The 17,664-nt window shown below is 46.6% G+C and overlaps 2 protein-coding genes across 4 annotated transcripts; one reads left to right on the forward strand and one right to left on the reverse strand.

The window, feature by feature from the left end:
• The first annotated feature begins 7 nt into the window (after positions 1 to 7).
• Positions 8 to 8,978, forward strand: sagb (S-antigen; retina and pineal gland (arrestin) b). Of its 2 annotated transcripts, XM_046388237.1 has the most exons (17): positions 8 to 2,462; positions 2,712 to 2,772; positions 3,621 to 3,690; positions 3,800 to 3,860; positions 4,101 to 4,145; positions 4,331 to 4,530; positions 5,056 to 5,115; positions 5,215 to 5,282; positions 5,387 to 5,519; positions 5,793 to 5,877; positions 5,963 to 6,035; positions 6,379 to 6,516; positions 6,604 to 6,681; positions 6,813 to 6,827; positions 6,925 to 6,977; positions 7,711 to 7,720; positions 8,345 to 8,978. In XM_046388237.1, exons 3-17 carry the CDS (start codon positions 3,643 to 3,645, stop codon positions 8,436 to 8,438), a joined length of 1,161 nt encoding a protein of 386 aa, XP_046244193.1. In that variant the 5' UTR covers positions 8 to 2,462; positions 2,712 to 2,772; positions 3,621 to 3,642; the 3' UTR covers positions 8,439 to 8,978. The 2 variants fall into 2 exon arrangements, with proteins under 2 accessions (XP_046244193.1, XP_046244194.1); XM_046388238.1 differs by lacking the exon at positions 7,711 to 7,720.
• A 1,749-nt stretch (positions 8,979 to 10,727) lies between these two features.
• On the reverse strand, positions 10,728 to 14,122 carry LOC124058710 (inner ear-specific collagen). Of its 2 annotated transcripts, XM_046388208.1 has the most exons (5): positions 14,006 to 14,122; positions 12,851 to 13,187; positions 12,451 to 12,531; positions 12,208 to 12,288; positions 10,728 to 12,108 (listed from the first exon to the last, which is right to left on the reverse strand). In XM_046388208.1, the coding sequence occupies exons 2-5, from the start codon at positions 13,182 to 13,184 to the stop codon at positions 11,216 to 11,218; spliced, it is 1,389 nt and encodes a 462-aa protein (XP_046244164.1). In that variant the 5' UTR covers positions 13,185 to 13,187; positions 14,006 to 14,122; the 3' UTR covers positions 10,728 to 11,215. The 2 variants fall into 2 exon arrangements, with proteins under 2 accessions (XP_046244164.1, XP_046244163.1); XM_046388207.1 differs by lacking the exon at positions 14,006 to 14,122 and having other exon boundaries at positions 12,851 to 13,287.
• Between the last annotated feature and the right edge of the window lie 3,542 nt (positions 14,123 to 17,664).

Consider the following 17,664-nt stretch of genomic DNA (forward strand, 5'->3'; position numbering starts at 1 on the left):
GTCGGACAGCAGCTTCTGGAAACTTCTCCAAGAGGCAACACGAACACAAACGTGGCTGAGAAGTTTAGTAACTTGGATTAGCTGAGGTGAAGCCCAGCGGGCAGCTCGCAGCTACCCGTCACTCGCATTAATATTCCATAACTTGAAACCTTAAACCGTAGTTTGTTCACTTCCTGTCGGGTGTCTGGATGTGTTGTTGTTCACTTCCTGTCGGGTGTCTGGATGTGTTGTTGTTCACTTCCTGTCGGGTGTCTGGATGTGTTGTTGTTCACTTCCTGCCGGGTCTCTGGATGTGTTGTTGTTCACTTCCTGTCGGGTCTCTGGATGTGCTGCAGTGCTCTCAGGTGTCCAGCAGGTGTCGCTCTGGAGCTCAGGGTGGATCTCGGTGTTGACGGGCTGACAGTTTAGTCACGTTCTTCCTGTGTGGGTGATTCAGTGGACTGGATGAACTGACTCATCTATGTGAGGGGTCACAGTATTCACTCACGTTCTTTATTCTTTTGTATTTGTTTGTTTGCATATTTCAAATTCAGTTATTGGAAGACGCATGCACAGACGCACTGTTTCTTCCATGTGCTCGGATGCACATGAAGCTAAGTTAAGACTGAGGCTGCAGGAGAGGCAGGAGGCTGAAAGCTTCAAACACAAAACCCAAGATGAGCAGAGTTGGAGTAAATCAAATGGGGGACAAAATAAAATTAAAAGACAATTTTACTTGTTTGTCATTCAGCTGACAAACAGACTTTTGCTTGTCAAACCTTCAGCTCTGAATGAAATGATGTGCAAAGCAGTTGGACTTGCAGCTCAGGTCCTTGCTGACCAACAGGTTCACTTACTGTTAAGTTCATATCGGTGATGCGTTCAGGGACCTCAGTGGGCTCGGGCACCAGTTTTATTGGATGTTGTTGGATTGAACTCCCAGAGTAGAAGAAACATCCCCATCATTAATGATGAATTAAAATCTAAATTTAAATTCAGATCAGAACACGTGTGCTTCATTTACTGAAAGTCCCATTAAAGGACCAGTTTCACTGGTTTAGTTTGTCTCTCCAAGTTCAGACGAGTTTGATTTTCTGAAAAACTACTTTATAACCAAAACATTTCTGTTTGTGTGAATGACAGTCAGTCTCACTGCCAGCTGTTTACGCTGTTTCCTCAGGTGGACGACCTGCGTGTGTGTGTGTGTGTGTGTGTGTGTGTTTAAGCTGCTGATGTCAGCAGACAGACTGCTGAGTCTGACTGGCAGCAACTTATCAGCTCAGCAGAGACTCAGACTCTTAACTGCTGATCACATGATGTTAGAATAACATCAGTAATCGTTCTGAATGATTATTACAGAAGGAAGCCTTGGAGTCACTCGGCTTTGATGAAGCAGTTCAAATGGAAGTCATTAACGCTGTAAAGCAGAACATTAAAGTAAAAACAATCTGAACATCCGAGTGACCAAAACTGCACGCTGATTTGTTTTTGTTCAGTCTTTTTTCTTCTCTTTTTACTGATGAATTAAAGAGACGTTCACACACTGAGGCCACGTTACAAGGAACCAACAGCCAGGAGGTCAAAGGTCACGGCTGTCAAACACAAATGAGTTTCGCCCGTTTTCATTGGCTTGTTCAGCTGCAGCACATGGACACATGAAGCTGTGTGTCTGTAAACTACATGTGCATGCGTACACTCAGCAGAAATGTAAACCAAACCTTTTGCTTTAGCTCTCATTTTCACAAGCTGAATTTAAAGTTTTAAGACTTTGTGTGATTTTAAGGACAAACCAGTTAAAACCCGTTAGTGAGCCCGTCTCCTTTGCCCCGATGATCCGCCTAACAGGTGGGTCAGATCCACATCCTGGTTGAACAGCATGATTTTTGTTTTGTTTATTTGCATGTAACCACACGAGACCAGGACCTCCACATCCGGTTTCTTCACCCGCACCAGCGGTCTGACAGGAGCCCCCCACGGAGCTGATACTGTTGTGGTTTTGCACAAACTGTTAGAAACCTTCTGAGGGAAGCTGGTCACCTGTCGCCCTCGGGTCCCCACCTGAGGGGGGCGGATGCTCACCTTGGAACAGGTTTTCTCTTCACGGGATGAAAGCCGTGTTCTTTGAGAAGGAGAAGTGTTGCACTGCATGTTGCTGCCGATGCTGACCGGCTTCCTGATCCAGGATCAGTTCCTGGACTGCGGGAACAGCAGATGAGCCTTTGACAGACTCACATGGTCTTCCTCACTCGGGACTCGTTGATCTGTGGATGTTTCCGTGATGAATCTGAGCACCTTTACGAGTTTTTGTCCACGCTGACTCAGCAGCTCGGCTTGAACGCTTCAGCCTCTGAGAAAACCGAATCAAAGGGTTCAGATTTGCCTCCAGCAGTTTGTGCTTCATTCTCGTTTTCTTTCTTCTATCAAACTGAAAGCCTGCAACAGAAAACGACTCCTCGTGGTTCAGGTGTCGGAAGCCACAGCAGGTGCAGAATTATTATTTCACTCAGTAATAAATAAACTTCTTATCAAAATAATAATAATAAACTAATGATAATGTTGTTGTGGAAGTTTTTGGAGACGTTTTATGACGGGGACAGTGAAACAAGCCGCAGAGCTTCCTGTTTGTTTAGGATTATCTGTGTGTGTGTGTCCAGTCTGTAATGACCAGCATGCTGACCAGGCTGTGTGTGTGTGTGTGTGTGTGTGTGTGTGCGTGTCCATTATAAATGCAGCTCTGATCAGCTGAAACCTGCCGTCATCCTCCTGCTCAACACACATCACTGCTGCTCTCAGGTCAGTCCCTCTTTTTCTTTTCTGCTGTTTGTTGTCTCGTTTGGATCAGTGTTGTCTGTGAACACACACTTTTAATCTACACACAAACACACACATGTTCGTATGTAGATAAAAAAAAGAAACACATGCTTGATGTGTTTACTGTAGAGGTGCTGACAACACTTTAAGGAACTTGTTGTTGAAGCTTCGTCTTCAATATTTTATTATTTAATATGAATTTGACAAAATGTGAACTTTTAACACTAACTCCTTAAGTTTGGCCTTTATTGATTATGCAGTCAGAGTAAACCAGATGGGATTGTAACATTGGGGTGTATAAAGATGGCCGACTCGTCTCCACTTCCTCCAAAAGGTGAAGCCAAAATATTCCTGATACGAGCGCTGCCATCGTTTGGAGTATTGACTGGGAGGCTGAGTCGTGGTTTTGAGTTCCCGCCCACACACCCACCTGAGCCAATCAGGAGCGGCGCTCAGCAGTCAATCATGATGTCTCAGCCCCTTTTATAGCATCACTTAACTCATTAAAACCACACTGATCAGAAAAATGAACATTTGAACAAACATCAGTGTGAACAGAACGACCTAAAATGACAGACACCATCTTTGTTAAAACTTTATTTGACACGTACTTTAGTACTTTGGTAGGTGAGTTTTTAGTTTGGTTCACGTCCCATCTGCTAACATGAAGGAGGTGCTTATGAGCTGTACTGCAGCCAACCACCAGGGGGCGTCCAGATGTTTGGGAAGATCTCATGTTGTCTGTCTTTATATACACTCAGTGGTTTGTGCTTTGAAACATTTATTTTAGTTATTCATGTATAACCTGCTTCTGTCTTTGACATCTTCAGGTCGTGTCATCAGTCGGTCGCCATGAGTCCCAAACACGTCGTCTTTAAGAAAGTTTCCCGCGACAAGTCGGTAAGTGCAGCACAGACAGTCAGCTGGCGTCTGTAATGTCCTGCTGCAGGGACTTGAGGTTCCACCGTTGCTCCTCTGAACTGAACCTGCTGTGAACCCCGTGTTTCAGGTGGCGGTCTACATGGCCAAGAGAGACTTTGTGGATCACTGCGACTTTGTGGATCCAGTCGGTGAGTTGAAACCTAAACCCAGAAATCCCTTCACAGAGCAGAGCAGGCTGAGCTTGACGTTCTGAACCGAGGCTGGAAAGTGAACTGGTAAAAGAGGGGAACTGCCTCGGTTTCCCACAAGCTTTCAGTCCAACTGGACACCACATGTTTCTGATGGTCTCTGGGTCCATCAGAAGCTGTGATTTGTCAGGAGTTTGCGTGCAGTTGATTATCAACATGTTGATTTGTTGTGTCTTTCAGACGGAGTCGTCGTGATCGACCCGGTGCAGCTCAAAGGGAAGAAAGGTCAGTATGTAGACGAACACGTCCCAGTCTGTTCCATACCATGGTCTGAGTGAATACTGGATTCTGATTGGCTGCAAGGTGTCCTTTAATTCACGATGACGGACAGTGTTGAGCGTGTTGAGCGGAGCTGAGACTGTCCTCCGCCCAAGAAACGGTTCTTCAGTGTCGTCTCTATCTGCCTTCAGCGTACGTGATGCTGTCGTGTACGTTTCGGTACGGCCGTCAGGACATGGATGTGATGGGCGTGGCCTTCAGGAGGGACCTGTTCCTGGTGACCCGGCAGGTTTACCCCGAGCTGCAGGACAAGGAGAAGCTGACCCACACCAGGATGCAGCAGAAACTTCTCAGGAAGCTGGGAGACAACGCCTTCCCCTTCTTCTTCGAGGTCAGACAGGAACAAAAACCTCCATGTGTTTTTCCCAGATCCTGGTCTCAGTTAGAGCAGGCAGGCAGACAAATTCTCCACATCCTCCTGGGGGGGAGGTTCAGGGTCAGGGTCCACAGGGCTCCTCTCTGAGCTCCTCAACCTGGTTCTGTAGGCCTCAGCCATCCTCCTCTGAGCGTTCGTGTCTGTAGGCGGAGTGAAAGTCCAGCTGGGAGTGGTTGGTCCAGACACAAAACCCCCTAACATCTGGCTTCTGTCTTCAGCGTGACAGGATACAGTCGTTCAGTCTGCAGTTAGTCACAGGTGTCCAATCAGCTCCGAGGTAAACACGATGATGTCACCGACCTCCATGTCAGGACCTGATCGGGACTGAGCACGTGCGGCTCACAACAGAGATGGGGAAGGAAACGAGAAGGCTCACTCTTTAGCTGCTTCCATCATCAGTGCTGGAAGAAAAACGTGTTCAGTTCATAAAGTTACTGGTTTCTTATTGTCTTCTGGTCTAAAAGGTCATTTGTGTTTCAGTTTCCAGACAACCTGCCGTGTTCAGTGGCTCTGCAGCCCGGACCGTCCGATGTGGGAAAGGTAAGTCCGTCATCACACCACCGTCAGTTAGAGGAACTGCAGTGTGACACCAGACATCCTGACCCACGTCGGCCATGTTGTCTCCTGTGTGTCTCACAGAAGTGTGCGGTGGAGTTTGAGGTGAAGGCTTTCAGTGGTGACCACCAGGACGAGAAGATCGACAAACAGTCAGTTTGTGGTCGTCATCATCATCGTCATCGTTGTTGTTGTTAATGAGCTGACGTTTCTCGGTTCTCGTGTGATTTGAGGTTTAAATCTGATGTTCTGCCAGGAGTTCCGTTCGTCTCACCATCCGGAAGATCCAGTACAGTCCAGACAGCAAAGTGGTTCCAGTGGCAGAGACCACCTTCGAGTTTCTGATGTCTGAGAAACCTCTGCACATCAAGATGAGCCTGCCCAAAGAGGTGAGACCTGCTGCCTGTCTGTCTCTGACCTGTCTGTCTCTGACCTGTCTGTCTCTCTGACCTGTCTGTCTCTGACCTGCCTGTCTCTGACCTGTCTGTCTCTCCGACCTGTCTGTCTGTCTCTCTGACCTGTCTGTCTCTGACCTGTATGTCTCTCTGACCTGTCTGTCTCTGACCTGTCTGTCTTTCTGACCTGCCTGTCTCTGACCTGTCTGTCTCTTTGACCTGTCTGTCTCTCTGACATGTCTGTCTCTCTGACATGTCTGTCTGCAGACCTTCTACCACGGGGAGCCTGTCCCAGTGAGTGTAGAAATCACCAACTCGTCCAGCAGGAACATCAAAGACATCAGCGTGTCAGGTGACTTCACGCGTGTCGTTTCCAACACGCCTGAGTGGGACGTCGCCGTGTCTCTTCTGTTCATTTACTTTGTGTCTGTGTTCAGTTGAACAGGTGACCAACGTTGTCCTTTACTCCAATGACAAGTACGTCAAGTCAGTGGCCAAAGAGGAGACGACGTGAGTGCGGCCCTCTGTGTTAATGACGTGCTTTTATTTTGACATTTCAGTCAGACGTGGACCTGCTGCTGGGTGTCCACGTCGAGGGACTGTATTTAGTTTCTCTATCTTTGAGCTGACAGCTGCATTCAGATTGAGTGGAGCCGTCAGGAGTCACGTGGGGAAAAGATCAGCTGAAGGCAAAGCTTAGTGTTCAGGTTGAGAATAGGAGACTTTCAGAATAAAAGCAGGGAAATATTATCCTGCTTTCAGGACAGGCAAATTAATTAACCTTTAAATCATCTTGGAGTCAAACATAAAACTGGGTATTGATCTGTGTGTGTGTGTGTGTGTGTGTGTGCAGTGACTCGGTCCCCTCTGGTACCAGTCTGAAGAAGGACTACACTCTGTATCCTCTGCTGGCTTACAACAAGGACAGGAGGGGAATCGCTCTGGACGGACGACTCAAGCACGAGGACACCAACCTGGCTTCATCTACCATGTGAGAGACACAGAGAGACACACCAGGAGACACAGAGGGACACACGTCCATGATACAGACTGAAGTCTCTTTGTGTCTTTGTGTCAGAGTGAAGCAGGAGGTGCTGAAGGAGGTTCAGGGGATGCTGGTCTCCTATAAGGTCGTGGTGAGGATGATCGCCTCTGGGTGAGTGTGAACCGCCGTGCATGCTGGGAGTTCAGCTGATCTTATGACATCACAGACAGCACGTTCAGAAATGTTCTCTTTCCACGACTGACACTAACAGTCTGATGTCTCCGTGTGCTCTCTGCTGACAGGACGATCGGGTCCAGGTAACCATGGATACCATCAGATAGCCTCTGTGTGTCTGCAGGTTGTGTGTGTGTGTGGAAATACATCACATCGTGTGTGTGTGTGTGTGTTTTACAGTGAGGTGTCTCTGGAGCTTCCTTTCAGGCTGATGCATCCTAAACCTGAACCAGGTACAGACCACTCCTCCTCCTCCTCCTCCTCCTCCTCCTCCTCCTCCTCTTCCTTCTCTTCCTCTTTCTCCTCCTCATCTTCTTCTTCTTCTTCCTCCTCTTCCTCTTCCTCTTCCTCTTTCTCCTCCTCCTCCTCCTTTTCCTCTTCCTCTTCCTCTTTCTCCTCCTCCTCTTCCTTTTCCTCTTCCTCTTCCTCTTTCTCCTCCTCCTCTTCCTCCTCCTCTTCCTCCTCCTCCTCTTCCTTCTCTTCCTTCTCCTTCTCTTCCTCAAGCTTTTAAACAAGAAACTCAACATGTTTTCTGTCAGTCAAATGCAAACAAACAACAGTAGAGTCATAAACATCTGAGAATACCTGCAGTTCATGACCCGTAACGTGTGTGTGTGTGTGTGTGTGTGTGTGTGTGTGTGTGTGTGTGTTTTAAGCAGCTTGTATCGCTGACAGCAGTCAGCTGTTCTCAACAAAGACCTGTGTCACATCCTGCAGATTAACATTCAGATTACTGCTGATCAATTCAGATTACACACACACACACACACACACACACACACACACACACACACATGACCCTGTGAGGACCCTCAGTCATCCATAATCCACGTCCTGCACTGGACCTGATTCACGTCAGGTTTCCAGCTCAGCACCGAGTTGTCCTTCAGGTGTCCACTCTGTGATGTTCAGTCAATAATAACTTTTCTCTTTTCGTTTCCTGCTGTCTGAACTTTGTGACGTCAGCCAAGGAGGGGTAAGTCCACTTCTGTCTTATGATCCTGTCTTAAAGGGACAGTTCACCCCAAAATGAAAAACCAGATCAGGTCAGCGTGGATCTGAAGGTTCAGAATTCACTCACGTGGTGTTCAGATGGACCAACATGTTCAGAAACTTCATGAACTCAGATCAGAAACATTAAACTGATCAGCTCTGATTTATTGATCCAACATCACATCGCAACAGAAGTTATCATCACACTTCTATGGAACAGAACTTGTCTGTCTCTCTCTCCACCTGTCTGTCTGTCTGACTCTCCTCACCTGTCTGTTGCTCTCTCCTCACCTGTCTCTTTCTCTCTTCTCACCCATCTGTCTCTCTTCTCACCTGTCTGTCTCTCTCTCCTCACCTGTCTGTTGCTCTCTCCTCACCTGTCTGTCTCTCCTTGCCTGTCTCTCTTTTCTCACCTGTCTGTCTCTCTCCTCACCTGTCCAGTGAATCGACATACTGATCAGCTCAGATCTTGCTAGTTTTAACAGTCTGAGTGCCATCAGCTGATCATAGAACTCAGGACGTCCAACATGGCCGTCGGACGTGAAGGTGTGGGCGGGGTTAGAACGCCTCACTAATGTGCTCCTCCCCTCCTGTCTGTGTCCTGCAGCGAATCAGACGACATGGTGTTTGAGGAGTTTAAACGAGCCTACCTGAAGGGCGTGGTCTACGGGGACGACGACGAGTCTCCCACAGAGACATAAACTACAAAGATGGCCGCCACAGTCCTGACACGGCTGTCCCTGCTGAAGAGAAACACACTTTGACCCTCAGTGATTCAGAATGGTTTTAGTGACTGTGTGATGTTTCCTGTAGCGCCCCCTCCAGGACAAACTGCAGCTTCATGACTGCGAGAAATCATTGGAGTGCTTGTTGTCAGATTGCGGCTCTAGTGAGCTCTGCAGCCTGTGGGGGGCGCTGGCGGGATATCATTACACACCTGTCACCCACAGTGCAGCTGGCAGACAGACAGACAGACAGGATGTGTTGATCGTGTCTTGCTTTAAAAGTAGGAAATGAAACACTGAGCTAACTTCCTCACTATCTGCCCTGTAACTGAAGGATGGCAAACAGATGAATGTAGATATGATTTGTTCCAAAATGGTCATTTAAACGCTTGTTAGTCTGAAGAGGTTTCTGCCGTCACCTGACTGTAGCTGAGTGCTCATGTGCGTGGATGCTGCTGATGGATCGTTACAGGTTATCATTACGACATAACTAATAAATTAGTTTCATCAACATGACGGGATCTGCTTCTGTTTCCTCGTGTCATACGAATACTTTGTAATGTCAGTCAATTTTTCATCTAGTTTTATTTTAAGAAGAGGTTAGAGATGGACGTAAATGACACACAGATCGTCTATCTGCTGATTGATTGATTGTTATTGATTCATCGCCACACAAACACGTGAAGGTTTCTCTCACTGTTTTATTGCAGTTTTTTCTTAGAAACAACACAGAATTTCAAGCTGTTTTTTCCTCTACAGTGAACCTGAGCAACAGGACGTCCACAAACCAAAACAAACGATAATTTCTGCTTCTAAGTTCAAAGACTGAAGGAAGCTGTTGTCCGTGCATAAAGCAGCCTGGACTGAAACTGATGTGTTTACGTGGAACCAACTGTTCTCCTCTCCTCAGCATGACTTTGCTCCCAACACAACAGTCATCATCAAACCTCCCGGTCTTTCCCCAGAGGTGGAAGCCGTCTGTTGTCCTCTGGCTTCAGAGCTGTGGGCCTCACCAGGTGTTGGCTTGACCTGCTGCTGAACGTTTCAGCTTCAAACTCTCAAAACGTGTCTGAGCGACGATTAGTAAGCATCAAAAAGACAAAGTGGTCAGAAGGACACTGGATGTTGTGTAGCTGTTTGTGGACGTCTCCTTTGTGTGAAAACAAAGACGCCCCTCTGATTAAGTCATTAGGGTGTGAAAAGCTCCAAACACACCTGGAGACTCAGGTTGTCTTTGTTCCTTTGTTGGGGAACAGAACAGAGATTCTTGTGGGAAACCCTGCCCAGACGAGACAATGTGGATCTACAGCGAGGTTGTATATCGCTTTACACTGACGCTGTAGGATCAGTGTCAGGGGATCATCAGATGACTCGCTGCCTGTAAAACTCCAACAGGGTTTGGAAATCACACCAGTTAACGTACAAAGAGAGAGATGAGATGGCAGATGAAAGATAAATCACAGAAGCTTACAATCACGCCAGTGCCACAGGATGTTCTTTCAGCCGGTTCTCTGATAAACAGTTGTTTCTCTTGTAAACAGCAAACTAAGAGTCCACTGTGATGACTGGACCGTAACTGCCGGAGCAGCAAAACAACAAACAGAGAGAAACACAAACGTTTGAGCTGAAGATGATTTCGTGGGCAAACAGAAGGCACTGAGGAGGCTAACATACAGATGGCTTTACACACATGGGGATTCACAAATGAGTCACAGCGTCTGGTTACCGAGTATAAAACCACTTTTAAACATAAACCCAGTCAATAAAATAGGCTTTGAAACACTGGGTCAACCTTTGTTTGACCCTTTCATACCAGATAGAAGTAATGAAATGAGCCACAGCCAGCAAAGAAGCCACTAAAGAAGCTCCAATCTGCTCAAACATCAGAAGGAAACATACTTTGTTGTTAGTCCTGGTCAGACCTCGATTTGCGCTTCAGTCTGCCCAGGGGTCAGAATAAAATGTTGGCTCTGTACATTTCTGTATAACGTCGACGCGGATGTTACTTTTGTACGTTTCATACGTATCACTTCAACATTTCTACAGTCATATCATGTTCAGAAACGTACAGAGCTAACATTTATTCTGACAACCGGGTTGCTCCAGCTGGCTGCAAGCTTTGATTTTACTGATCGACGTCCCAGAAAGTAAATCGCCGCCATTTAGCTCAAACTTGCAGAGTGGACCCTGAAGTGTGAGGGTTGCAAAACAAAAAAACTGCTTCCGGGCCCGGACCACTTCCTCTCAAGGGTCTCTTTGTTGTGTTCGGATCTTCCCAAATGAATCACGCCAAGACGGAAAACCGACCAGTCTGATGCAGCCAGACTGAACAACACAGGTACGCTGACCCATTTACAACAACATAAACACGAGTTCCTCCTTCTTTATTTGCTTCCAGGTGAAGGGTACACGGTTTTCAAGGGGATGTCAGTCCCGGTTTTAGCTGGTGTGTGATTCATTCTCAGGGAACAAGAAATTTCTTTGTTAGGGACAGTTAGGAGGGACGTGGTTGGGTCGTGGTGAGCCTGTCTGGTTCATCTGTCCATTAGCAGTTATTGTGTATTGTGTAGACTTGACTCTTCTGATCCTCGTGCTGTGTGTAAGACAAATTTAAGAATAGCATAGTTTTGTGGTCTAAAATAATTTATTCTGCACTGACACCTTCTACAGGTGACCAAAAGAAAGTTATTCATCACTCAAGCTAATTGGATCCTCCACCAGCAGGTGAAGTAAGGGGTTTGGCAGTTCTTGACTCAGTTGCCCCAGGTGTATCCGTCTTCAGGCAGGATCATTGGCTGCATGGGTGCTCTAAGTAAGGGCATATCACATGTATCTGGGTGGAGCAAGAAGCCAGAGAAGGTACTGCTGGAGTCAGTACCGGCATACATGCCATTGGTAACCAAATCCTTGACCTGAATCCACACCCTGTCCCCGCGGGCTAGGTGAAGGATGACTGAATGTGAGGTGGTCCCTAACACTTTGGGGTCTGTGGTTTTGACAACCGGCATGAAATTATGAAAGAGACCGACTTTGAGGACTCGTTCGTGGACAGTGAGGTGGTAGCTGAAGACGTAGGTTCCGTTGATCGGGGCGGTGTAGATGCCACTGCTGGAGTCGTAACTCCCCTGGATGTTGTAAAGAATGTGGGAGAAAACTACTGGAGCGTTGGGTGGAGGGAAACTGGACGTTAGCCCTGCAGCAAAGGCTGACTGGATGCTGGGCATGCAGGGACCTGGAGGACCCATCATCCCCATTTGCCCCATTTCTCCCTTATACCCTTGTGACCCTGTCTGCCCCACAAGCCCCATCTGTCCTTGCTCCCCCTTGTCTCCCTTGTCCCCCTTCTGCCCTGGGACTCCATCTACCCCGTCTGTACAGTTACACTCCCCTTGGGGCCCTGGTTCTCCTTTGTTACCCACAGGTCCAGGGACACCAGGGCGACCCAGATCACCCAAGTCACCCTTAATGCCTTTGGGACCTGTCAGTCCTTGGATGCCGGGCAGACCCCTGGGTCCTGCAGGGCCAGGCAGACCAGGTGGTCCTGGGGGACCTTGGCTGGACTCGCACACATCTGGACAGACTCCATCATCTCCTTTAGGACCCTGCTCGCCTGGACGGCCCGCCAAACCTTGCTCACCTTTGTCACCTTCAGGAAAACAAAAAACAGCTCAGAAATTGAAACTGGAATTCCGTTGGACCAATAGCACTGAAGTGCCTGATAAGTGGGTTTCGTTTTGTTGCTCACCTTTGAAGCCTCGGTCTCCTTTGGGTCCCGTAAACCCCTGGGGTCCTCGTTCTCCCTTGTCACCCTCGTCTCCCTTCTGTCCTGAGGGTTGAACACATCAACACAGTCAGGGGAAACAAGCGGCAGACGTGCAGCAGGAATACGCAGGATTAGAAGTACAGATCAAAGTAATAATACTAGAATATGGAGTACAGTGAGTGAGCTTTGGAATGTGAGAGCAGAGGATGATGGGAACTTGTTTACCTTTGACCCCTGGTCTGCCCACAAAACCTGGAGGACCTCTGAACCCTGTCATGCCTCTTCTTCCAGGACTACCCGGACGACCTGACCGGGGACAGAGGTGTGTTCTGTTATCTTTTTGTTCATGTTCTTACACCCACACATGAAGATAAATAATAGGATCAATAAAAACCTGGTCCTGGACCATCACACCAGATAATCACATTCTTGGATCACGTCATCAAGTTCACCCCAGGAGAAATGTTGAAAATATGAGGTGCAAACATGTAGCCAATAGTAGTCAGCAGCACTCGTGGTAAAAACAGGTACTATGGATTACTGCGGCTGTACACAGTATGTATATACTGCAGTATTTTAATACCGTGAATTATAACCCTCGCTACATCTTTGTGTATTGTTTTACCTGGCAGTCCCCGGTCTCCTCGGTCTCCTTTGGGCCCTTGGCGGCTCTGGCACTGTGTGCAGAGACAGAACCAGGGGATCTGGTCTGGGGGGACGGGGACCGGGGCCTCCAGCAGCATCTGGCAGTAGGCCTCCAGGGTCCCTGCCGGCGGTTCGGTCATGTTGTCCCCGACAGGATAAAAGCTGCGTCCCGGGCCGTCCATGGGCGGGTAGGGAGGTGTCGGAGGGGTGCTGAGGGGGGGCTGCCAACCGTCACTGGAGATGGGCTCAGGCATTGCCATGACAACAGGAAGTGAAACCGCCACCAACAGGAAGTGAACAGGAAAGGTCGGCATGGTCTGCGGACAGATGGACAGCACTGACACGGTGCAGGTCTGTAACATGTTTACATGCAGTCACACAGAGGCTTAAACTTTAACACTTTGATAGAAACATATTCTGTTCCTGTGGTGTCAAGGCGTTACTGATTTCCTGTATGGAGTCAAACAATATGAACGATTAACAAGTAAATTAACTTTTTAAATTGTAGGCAAATCCCCCAAAAACCAACCTGAAGCATCTGGTAAGCAGCACATTAATTGTGCTATTTACAAGTTTTATTGAAGTTTATTTTACTTTATTGAAAACCATAGTTAATACATAAATAAATGTGTGTGTTTGTTTTGTGGCATTCACAGCTGTTCTTAAAGGGACAGTGCTCTCTTTTTTCCTTCTATTCATAAGTTCATCACAGTAAGTAACAAAGTGATGTTAGCAAGAAAAGAAAAACATTTTTAAACTGTACATTTTAACATTTCACTTACAGCAATTACATTAAACATTAAAATAATAAATATTCACCGTAATAAATTAATACCAGTATTTTTGTTGTTATGTTTGACTGTTTACACATTCTAATAATATTTTTTTGTATCTATGAACTAGAAAATATGAATATATATATACTTTTTAAATGATTAAAAATGTTAATATCAAAAATATTTTTCCTTTTTTTGCAATTATTTTTCATGCAGTTTTTGTGCATTTTGTAAATCACACATCATGTCTGAAATTTCATCATAAATAAAAATAAATAAAATCCCTTTTAAATATTATTCAGACGTTCCATTTGCTTTAAGTTATTTAAAATTTTCTGTTTTTCAGGTGCGTCACTCACCGAACTGCTGATTCTGCGTCTCAGCCGTCTGAAGCCTCAGAGTTACCTGCAGACCGACCTGACACCTCTTAATAAATCACCTGGACTCCGCCCACACACATCCAGACGCAGGTGTGTGTGTGTGTCTTTGTTGAGTCAGAAGTAGGCCTGTGTTTTTGTGTCTTCTCTTTAATGCATAATGTGACCTCGATGCTTTAATACACACAGGTGTCACATCACAGTCCAAAACTGTGTCCAACCGCTGGGAGGCTTTTACTTTGAAGGAGCCTCGCAAAATGCCAAGTAACAAATGAATTAATGAATATGAATAAGAAGAGGCCTGCACACTAACATGTCATGAAGGAGTCTCAACTTAAAAGTTCAACTGCTGCCTTTGATATTTCAGTTTCAACAATTAATCAATACTTTTGATTAGCTTAGTTTCAGTTTTACATTTTTTTTTCCAAATTTAATTCATAACTTACGTTAAACTGAGAAACTTCCTCTTTAATCTTAAGATATTTGGTTCAGACCGTCTTCACTGCTGTGAAAACAAACAAGCACAACTTGAAATGTGTTAAAGACAGAAAGTTTCCTTCATACAAAGCCTTCACACAATGCATGCTGGGAAGTGTCTTTAGAAACGTATTTTAATGAGTTGACTGGAGTCTAAAAACCACAAATTCCATGTTTAATTAATCTGAAATAACTAAAGCATGTATACGTTAATGTGAGAACATTTCATGAAATTCCCTTTGACGGATTAAAATCCCTTTGACGTTCCTGTCTGTTGGTCGTTTGTGTGTCATTTCTTTAACTCATCCATAATGATGTCAGAGAGACACCTGAACCAATGAAGGGCTGATGTTCCCTCTCATTACAGGCAGACTCATCGGTTGTTCCTGATGAGGATCCAGCTGGGCTCAGTTCCCACTGCTGAGCCTCTCTTTCAGGTGTGAGGTGACCTGGTTGGGACTTCGGAGGCCGTCGTGATAAAGCACAGGTGTAACTGTGATCCCTCTGTGTGTGGACCATCCAGCTGAGCTGATTGAAGGCCGTCACCGGATCCTGCGCAGAACAAACGGTCTATAGGTGTGACATTATTAGTGCCGAGTCCTGGGAATTAGGATGGGAGCATCCATGTAGGTCAGCTGCTGTGCGGGCTGCTGTGGTCATGTAGGGCGTTTGAGCCAGGTGACACGCCCACCTGAGCCAGGTGACACAGCCACGTTCAGAAGCGCTCACAGCCCGGTTTTGTCCCAGAGCCAAACGGTTCCTGACATCCTGAACGCTTCCTTCCAGCTCAGTGTGGATGTTTTATGTTTCACTGGTTGAGATCACCACGAGTCACATGTGAACATAACAAAGTCTTTACACCATCGAACGCTCATGCACTTCCTGCTTACTTCTGTCAGTATGGACCTGACTGTGTGTTCCTGCTAAAGTCTCATTTTCCTTTTTATTTCCCCCTTTAGAGCCGCTTTAAAATGCTCTGTTGTATTGTCTCCACGTGTGCTGAGGCTGCAGGCCGCCTGGCGGACGACCGCACATCGAACCTCCTCGTCTCCTTCGAGAAGCACGCGTCACATTTTCACCTCCTTCCACAAGCTTTCGTGTTTACTGATAGACTTGGTGTAGTTTGTAATCAGTCGCGTTTTAAATCCAGATGTTTCGGTTTGTTTGTGTGCTGCAGCTGTTTGAACGAGTCTCCTGTTGTTTCTACTCAGCATCTGGAACTGTGATTGTGTCATCGCATCCACTGAAAATGGTATAACTGAGTGACCCAGGACCCTCTGCTCACACACACACACACACACACACACACATCCAGCTGTATGAAGGTAAAGAATCAGTTCAGCTGCAGGGGAAAACTTTGAAGATGGATAAATAACACTCACCTGAAGAGACAATGAGATACACTGTGTGTGTGTGTGTGTCTTCAGGTGTGTTCAGGTGTCAGAAAGAGAGAGTGACAGCAGGTGAACAAAGCAGAGATGTGTTGTGTTTCTGAGGCTTAAGCAGAGAAAATCCAGAAACAAGCAGGTGGACGACTCGAGTCGCTTCAACATTTTAAATCTTTATTGTACAAACAAACAATCCGACTTGTGGCTCAGTATGAATCAGGTTTCATATGTAAAATCCACAGAGATGAAAACCAGCTAAGAGGATTTCTGTCATGAGTCCACTGTCACACGACTGTGAACAACACTGAGTGAAGCTTCAGACACACAGTAACAATGGTAATTAATGGAACAAGAGAATAATTAAAGTGTACACAATATCCTTCAGGTCACATACGTGTACTTACATGCTTTAAAGTACTTGTATTTGTAACCCTCATGAAGCAGGTTTTAAATTAGCTGCTCCATGCTGTGAAGGTAAGACCTGGAGACTGACACGGTCCTCACAAGTACAGCAGAGTGTGTGTGTTACTTTCACTGCCTTCTGGTTTGTTTCCTACCATAACATGAACTTTTGGTGAAACTGGACCCTGGTAAACAGAAACCAGACCGGTCGCCTACACCCCTCTGCTGACCCTGTTTCTCAGCACACACACACACAGAGGTTTTCACTATACATAAGAGGACTTTGTATTTAGTTTCTCCCAGGAGATTTCCATTGATGCTGTCCGAGTGACCTCAGCTAGAATCCTGCAGTTTGAGACCCTCTGAACCTCCTCTGTGACCCTTTGAACCTCCTCTGAGATGCTCTGACCCTCTGAGACCCTCTTAACCTCCCCTGAGACTGTCTGAGCCTCCTCTGAGACTCTATGAACCTCCACTGAGACTGTCTGAACCTCCTCTGAGACTCTATGAACCTCCACTGAGACTGTCTGAACCTCCTCTGAGACTCTATGAACCTCCACTGAGACTGTCTGAACCTCCTCTGAGACTCTCTGAACCTCCTCTGAGGCTCTCTAAAATCATCCGAGACTCTCTGAACCTCCTCTGAGACTCTCTGAACCTCCTCTGAGACTCTTTGAACCTCCTCTGAGACTCTCTGAACCTCCACTGAGACTGTCTGAACCTCCTCTGAGACCCTCTGAACCTCCTCTGAGATGCTCTGATCCTCTGAGAACCTCTGAGACTCTTTAAACCTCTTCAGAGACCCTCTAAACCTCCACTGAGACTGTCTGAACCTCCTCTGAGACTCTCTGAACCTCCTCTGAGACTCTTTGAACCTCCTCTGAGACCCTTTGAACCTCCTCTGAGACGCTCTGAAGATCCTGTGAGACCCTCCTCTGAGATGCTCTGATCCTCTGAGACCCTTTGAACCTCCTCTGAGATCCTCTGAACCTCCTCTGAGACCCTTTGAACCTCCTCTGAGATGCTCTGATCCTCTGAGAACCTCTGAGACTCTTTGAACCTCCTCGGAGACCCTCTAAACCTCCACTGAGACGCTCTGAAGATCCTGTGAGACCCTCTGAACCTCCTCTGAGACGCTCTGAAGATCCTGTGAGACCCTCTGAACCTCCTCTGAGACTCCCTGATCCTCTGGGACTCTTTGGACCTCACCTGAGACTGTTTCTTTTGCTGACAGAAAAATTCGAGTCCACATCTCCTAAAATCATCCTTTTTTCCGCTGCCACAACTGTCCTCACAACATTTGTGGTCTTTTTCAGTGTACAGTTTAGCTACTGAGGATTAGGAATATATGAACAGAATTTTGAGTTACTTTTG

The sequence above is a fragment of the Scatophagus argus genome, chromosome 5 (genome assembly GCF_020382885.2).
Source record: "Scatophagus argus isolate fScaArg1 chromosome 5, fScaArg1.pri, whole genome shotgun sequence".
NCBI classification, from domain to species: domain Eukaryota; kingdom Metazoa; phylum Chordata; class Actinopteri; family Scatophagidae; genus Scatophagus; species Scatophagus argus.